This window comes from Coffea eugenioides, chromosome 1, assembly GCF_003713205.1.
Source record: "Coffea eugenioides isolate CCC68of chromosome 1, Ceug_1.0, whole genome shotgun sequence".
NCBI lineage: Eukaryota > Viridiplantae > Streptophyta > Magnoliopsida > Gentianales > Rubiaceae > Coffea > Coffea eugenioides.
The window spans coordinates 8,916,731-8,924,505 of record NC_040035.1 but is presented as its reverse complement, the minus strand read 5'-3'; the positions used below and the strand labels follow the sequence as shown (position 1 = coordinate 8,924,505).

The 7,775-nt window shown below is 34.7% G+C and overlaps 1 protein-coding gene across 1 annotated transcript; it reads right to left on the bottom strand.

The window, feature by feature from the left end:
* Positions 1-320: 320 nt before the first annotated feature.
* Positions 321-2,833, bottom strand: LOC113767251 (G-type lectin S-receptor-like serine/threonine-protein kinase LECRK3). Its single transcript, XM_027311337.1, has one exon. The coding sequence runs from the start codon at positions 2,831-2,833 to the stop codon at positions 410-412; it is 2,424 nt and encodes an 807-aa protein (XP_027167138.1). The 3' UTR covers positions 321-409.
* Positions 2,834-7,775: the final 4,942 nt, after the last annotated feature.

Here is a 7,775-nt window from a genome sequence, read left to right as displayed (position 1 = left end):
AACCTCGTATGGTTTTATATTTTAGAATATAACCCCCTTATGATTTAATGCTTTATCATATAACCTCCTTATAGTTTTTAAAATATACACATAACTGCCCCGTAGTTAATAAATAATTTTCAACTTTACATAGAGGTATTTTTGACATTTTAAGTGACTCTGTTATGAATTGCAAATTCCATTACTTTGATACTTTAATTCAAACCACGAGGGGGTTATGTATAGTTTTTGAAACCATAGGCGGATTATATACAAAAACACTAAACCACATAGGGGTAAAGAGTAATTTGCCCTTAGGGAAACTTGAGATCTCTTCACGATGAGATTTAATACAATTTGCCAATTAAAAGTAGATCAATGCATAAAAGTAAGATAATACAGGCCATGGCAAATAGTTGAACAAATTCTCTCAGATAGTAGAGAAGAAAGGAGAGGGACAAGGGGGTATCATAACTTCCACAATTCCTTCAAGCATATGGCTTACCTTCCTCATTGTAGGCCTAGGAGATGGGTCTTCCTGAATGCACCAAATGCCAATCTTAACATATTTTTCTAGCTCCATCCTGTCTTCTAAAACCTCAAAATCATTTTCTACCAAAGCATCCAATCTTCTTTCTTGGAAGCAGTCCCAAGCCCAATCAGTTAAGATTGCATTTCTTCCTTCACCAATGTCAGCATCCTCAACATGTCTTCGGCAACATATGATCTCTAATAACAGGACACCAAAGCTATAAACATCAACCTTAGAAGTGATCTGAGTGTTCCTGAACCATTCAGGAGCAACATATCCCCTCGTTCCTCTGATATTTGTGAGTGTTCTACTCTGATTAATCTGCAAAAGTTTTGCCAATCCAAAGTCAGAAATTCGAGCATTGTAGTAATCATCAAGAAGTATGTTCTGAGGCTTTATGTCGCAGTGGATCATCTGAGAACTGCATTCATCGTGCAGGTATACAAGTCCCCTTGCAATCCCTGTGGCAATTTGGGTCCTTAGTTTCCAGCTCGGTATTGTTTTACCAAAAAGGAGGCTTGCAAGTGTGCCATTCCCCATATACTCATAAACCAGTAACCTATGCTGCTTTTCGTAACAGAATCCAAGTAAACGTACCAAATGCTTGTGGTTTGTCTGGCCAATTGTATTTACTTCTGCAAGAAATTCCTTCTCTGCATCTTGAGCCACTCTATCCAGCTTCTTCACTGCAACAGTGTCCTTAATGGAGCCTACTTTTATCTCACCTTTATACACTATTCCAAATGATCCTCTGCCCAATTCTTCCCTGAATCCATTTGTAGCTTCAGCCAGCTTTTTGTAAGAAAAACAATGCAAATTTATTTCCACACCATTTTTACTTGGATGAAGATTTAACTTATTATTTTGGTAGATTACTTGAAAACCAAAACAAATAGCACCAATAATTACGATATTAAGCAACAAAGAAGTGCCAAGAAGAACTGATTCCACAAGTATAAGATTTTCTCGATCCTTCGATCGGGCTGATGCTGGATACAGATTATGTGGTTGTCGTGGAAGATCACTTTTACTGTACTTCAGGAAAACTTTCGAATTGATATTTGTGACACTTCTCCCATTAGATAGTGGCAGCTTCTTCTTCCAGCAACTACTGTTTCTCAAAACAGCAACAGCGCATAAGCAATCCTGCAAGCATGCTTTTCTACATCTGGCCTCTGTAGATGGATTTACTACCTCATACTCAGATTTATTCGACCATTCAATGTCACTGCCTGCCAAAATGTCATACTTATCCTCAACAGGGAGCTGCTCAAGTTCATCACAACTTTGATTAAAGTTTGGTGTACAGCCACCATACTTGTCGTTCGGATCAAGCAGAGAATACCCTTGTGGACACTCACAAACAGGTTTTCTGCCTACAAGGCTGCAGACGCTGTTATATCCACATACTCCACTGCCCTTAGTTCCATCCATTGCAGTGCATACATTTTCTGGGATAGCCCAGAAAGCAGTCCAGTTTGGCTTGCCAGTGAAGGTCCTTGGATGAAAATAATGGGTGAAGGCTCCATCAAAATCCAGAGTTGCCCTGTGATAATTCTCTGAAACTGGTGGGATCCCAAAGGGGGTAAGTTGCATAGTTTGATTATTCCTCATCTGAATATACATGGAGGCCTTGCTATCAAACATGACAAATTGGCCAGAATTCAATGGGTTCACAGCATCAGAAGTCTGACTACTGTAATACACAGCATTAGCATCCAAAATTGGAACACTGCCAACCCGAAGTAATAAATTCCCATCTTGATGAAAGCGAAGAGAGAATCTTCCCCTGGAGAAGTTGGTTTCAGACTGTCTAGAATAAAGAACACTTCCATAAGTTAGCCTCTGCAAAGGCAATATTGTATCAACTGCAAACCTGAAACTTTCCCACAGCCTTGTATAATTATTACTGGCCATAATGATAAAGTTGCCTGTATTATTCATAAAACCATAATTCACCTCATCATATATAGTAGCACTACTCCAGATATCTTGACCTTGAGGATCACGTAGCACGAGCCCCCTTTTAGCTTGAAGCTCTACTGTAGATCCTCGTGGCACTGGATTTCCTAACGAACCTACATACCAGGCTACAGTTTTATCTGGTATTTTGTCATACCAGATGGAAAGCAAGAACATATCTTTGTCCTGAAGTTGCCGAAAGCCAAATGCAAAATCACCAGAAGGTGAAAGCCATGGAATGGATGATTCATTTGCTGCCAGAATGCTGCCTACAGAAACAAGGCCACTATTTTGAGCCAAAATATGAAATGGGCAGAAAAGTGTGAAGCATGTGAGATGGATCAAGAACACATAGGCCATTGCAATTGGCACAATGAGATGAGTTTAGAATTATCAAACGTGCTAAGAGTATATAGATTAGTAAATTATTAATGTGAAGAAGGTACAACATCCGCTATTGGAGGAAGGTACGATGTGGTGGGTAGAAAGCATTCGGATTGAATCAATGTGGCAATCAATCACAAATTGAGCTTTGCATAAAGTTCATATCACGACAGAAATGGAGCTTGCTTGCCACTTGTGATGTCAGTTATGCTCGTTCAAAAATACTTGATTTGACGAGATGGTTTGCGGGTATTTGTTTTCCATTTACCAAAGAATCGAAACACAAGTACTGTATTCACTAATGGGCTAAGCATGGAAAAATAAAATTTCACACATGCTATAGTTTTGATGAGATCAAAAACTTGTATACGAAGGCTTGCAGTCTTGCAGATTTTATGCATGTAACCAAATTTGAATCACTATTTACTCTTTTTAATGTACAATTATTTTTTCAAACTATAACTCAGATATTATTGTAGGGAAATTTCAGAAACCTTCCTGAGGAGGCATATGACAATTTCACTCAGTTTCCTCAAGCCTCCCTTGGCACAATAATATGATTATAATGACCTTAACCTAATAGATGATTCATAATATAATGCAACGAGATATATACACAGGAAAAAAAAATATATAGAAACCGTACCTCCCTGGCTAACAACCAAGGACCACCCATTCCCTCTCCCTTAATCTTTCTCTATTCTTATCTATCTATGGACTCATCTCTCTCTCTCAATTCCCACCAACAATGCCTACCATTTCATAACTTATCCCTCTAACTCTACTGTGTGTGTTTCTTCTTGTCTTCCTAGTTTTGGTTTTTCTATAGAAGTAGGGCTTCTCTATATTTAAGATGTTAATATTTTTGAGAATTTGGTGGTATGTTAGATTATTTCGTTCTGATATGGTCTCTAGCATTGGATTTGAAGTTTGGGGTATGATCGGTTGCAAATAGAATTTTGATTTTTGGTGAAATTAATTTTTTTGAAGATCTTAGTAGTTATAAGGATGACTTTATCTTTTAAATCTAATTAATTCCATCCAAATCTAGGAAACTTCCTTGAGGATTTCCTTGATGGCTACAATGTGGCTCCTTTACAAGAACTTGTGTGGAACATACCTTGGCATCCTGTATTGAAAATTATGCAAACACGAGCAGTTGATTGCAAGCTTGACTATTCCATGGGACCCATAGCATTTTACTGAAGGAGTGAACGATCCTTTTAGTGTTGAATGCGGTTTAACATGTGGGTTGTGAGAAGCAATTTTTATGACTATGTTAATAGAATTGCTTAAAAATTACTTGGGTTGATAGTAATGTTGGTTTGACGCAAAAGTAGAAGGTGGTTGATAAAGTACTTTTTATTTTGTTATTGCAAGAAAAGGATAGTTTAGGATTTTTGAACAAAAATCCAGATTGTTGAGCTGATGTTGTTACCTAAACAATAAAAGCGAGGGAGGTAGGTGAAATTTATAAAACTTGAGGAGAGCTTCCTGTAATTGCTAGAAACCTTAGGGGTGATTTCTAAAATTATCCCATTGTTGTAATGTATGCATAGAAATGAAATTTTTTTTATTTTTTACCAACAGAAATGAAAACTTTACACATGCATTTTGTTTTCATAAATACATTTTTGATGACTGTATAAAGGTCGACGTGTTCAAATTGGCCTACACCAGTTGCTGGTGTAAGTGTGTAACTAGCTTCAGCTAGTAAACAAAGAAGTGCTCGTGGAAATACTCAAGTGCGGACCGCAGACGGTATTGATTGAAGAAAGACTGGGGACACGTATGACAGACAAAAGTGATCCCATCTCCACGTTAGCGCACTAATTTATTGTTTATAGCAGACCATGTGAAGGAAGTACGATATACATGCTGCTCTCGCAAAAGGCAATAAGTGAGGTTGGTAAGTACAGAAAAAAAAAAGAGGTTGTTAAGTAGTACATAATATAGTCGGAGTGGGATTAGTCGGGCCGCCTTTACGGAATTGATCCGGACACCCACTTCGTCGACAAAAAAAAAAAAAGTAGTATATAATATAATCTTTTTTTTGTATGTTGCAAAAAAAAGGTATAGAATATAATCTTTAGACAAAATAAATAAATAAAGAATATATTCTCAACCGTCAATTTTAATTTTAAATAGCTGTCTAACATAGAATGCATCATATTTTTATCCTAATCTCACTTCAAAGGGGAAAATGAAGTTTTAGCTTTAATGTCTAGCACTTGTACGATTTTAAGTCTTAAAGCTTTAATAAAAACAAATATGGTACTCAATGTTTAGCACCTGTATAGTTTTAGTCCATAAAATTTTGACAAGAACAAATATGGTTCTGGATGTATCCAATTTAAGGCAGATTTGGGACATTTGAAAACTTTTTTTTCCAATTATTTACAGATTTAGTCGTGCGCAGTCATGTGTCCGTTGATTTAGATTTAAAAATAAAATAAGTAAAATAGTGGCTAATGTTAAACAATAAGATTAAGTACTAATAACTCGTGCTAACTTGTTGACAAGTAATAGAGAAAAAGAAAGGAGAAATTTGTTACACTACAAAATTGTAACTATAGGGAGCACTTAAAAAAAAACTATATGGTACATTTAGTTCATCAATCCAGAATTTATTTTTATTCTCTCTCCCCACTTCCCCTAACAAAACATATTAACAATCAATTTTTGTCTAACTTTTTTTTTTCGTGTTTCTTGGTTAATTAGTTACTCATGTGACAGTAAATGAGTTATTCTTATTGTTCAAAATTAGCAGCTATTTTGCTTCATTTTTAAATAATTTAATTCAACAAACACATAATTGTGTTTTATATCGTACTAAATATATAATTTACCTAAATATTCTTGTTGAAACTTTAGGGATTAAAATTGTACTAGATGCCAAACATTGAGAACTAGATTTATTCTTATCAAAAGTTTATGGACTAAAATCACACAGGTGCCAAACATTAGGGACAAAAATTGTATTTCTCTCTAACCTAAAATTGGAAATTGGAAAAAATAGAGAAAGAACAAATTACCCGGGTGGCAACTGAACATTTTGAATAGTCAAGATTCAGCCACTCAATTATTAATAATATATTTTTATCCACTAAACTATCAACTGTATAAATTTTGAGTTATTCTATCTGATTCTACCGTTGACTCTGCCAGATTTAAGAGTCCACATGGCTTACGAGATATACTTATAATAGTTAGATCTGACACAGTTAAAGATGGAATCGAACAGAATGGTTCAAAATTTATACTTTTGATAGTTCAGTGGGTAACAACGTACTATTAATTGTTGAGTAGTCAAAACTCGACTATTCGAAATGTTTAGTGGCTACCCAAATAATTTGTTCAATAGACAAACTCAGCAAAAGTTCCTAAAATTTTGACAGATTGATCAACACATCTATTACAAATCCAAGCCATTTTAGTGCAGCAATTAATTCTCGCCTAAATAAGTTGAAACAAATAATTTCTCTTAAAATCTACCAAAAAATTACTACTATTTTAAATTTTCCAAACGTGACTAGAAGAGCACTATGCACTATGCTATCCTTTTTAACTCCTTTAGATAGACAAAAATTTTTCTAATGTACCAAAAAAATTGATAGACATCACTATACCATAAAAAGCTTGGTTAAATTTGATTGACTAAACTTAAATTGATGGGAGGGCTTATTTGAAACAAAAAAAAAAAAAAACCAGTTTAGAGGGGTGGATCAATTTTAGAGGCTTATTTGATTTAAACTTTTCACTTTTAGAGGCTGAATCAATATATTAGTCTACTTTGGAGGGCTTGATCAAAATTCATCATTGTTTTTAAATAATGGGACTATTACGATGATCCAACTCTTTAAAGGATCCACTAGTGAGATGGCCTGCGTGATGCGCAGGGGGCTAATATTTTTCGTGTTAATTGTTTTTCATTGTGTGGGTTTATTAGTGTACATTTTTGTTATTATCTAATTCATGCGAATCATTAGGGAATTATCGTTTTTGTTAAAAGTTAACAATTATGAAATATATAGAATGCATGAGGACAATAATATATAGAATGCATGAGAGAGCTTATATAGAATGCATCAGGGCGATGTTATTTTGCAATTGAATCAAGGTAATTAGAAAATTGTAAAGTAAATCATTTCCAAAAGAATATTAATTATTGTTGACACAAAAAAGAAGGAACCCCGCAAGTCAACTGAGCACTTAAACCATAAAACTTGATATTATTGAAAATTAATCGCCACATGTCACAGTAATAAAACCCATTTTTTAAAGTCACTTAAGCCAACAATAGTTTATGAATTGTTTCCTTAATAATTGTGCATTTACAGAACATTTAACAATTTTATTTCATGTCACAGTAATAAAGGCCATTTTTAAAGTCATTAAAGCCAACAATAATTTATCAATTCTTTCCTAAGTAATTTTGCATTTATAGAACACTTCATAAGCAAATAATTAATCACAAAAAAATCAACTTCCATAAGCTTCACTTTTTACACCACCAATTACCAATTCGGTCAACATGTCCGGTAAATGCACCAAAACTATACTAGCTACAAACAAACAAAACAGGCAATTGACGAAAATAGTCCAGACATCTAATAACAATTACAGGATAATCGCTTGACAAAAAAATACTATTCATAGGGCAACTCTTCCTTTTAAATTGTTAGGTTCAGGGGCCAATCTTTGGGGGACAAGTAGGGCCCCCGTCCCCCACCCAAAGTGCTCCAAGATTATTTTTTTCTCCCCTAATCTTTTGTAAGTTTTTAATGATATCCTCGATAAGTAAGAATTTTTGTCCCCTCAAAAATTTTGAAACTTTTATGCTAACTCCAAATTATATTTGTATATGAAGTTCGCCTTTCAATCTAAATGTTCTGGTTCCTTTATTGTATCCATTTGT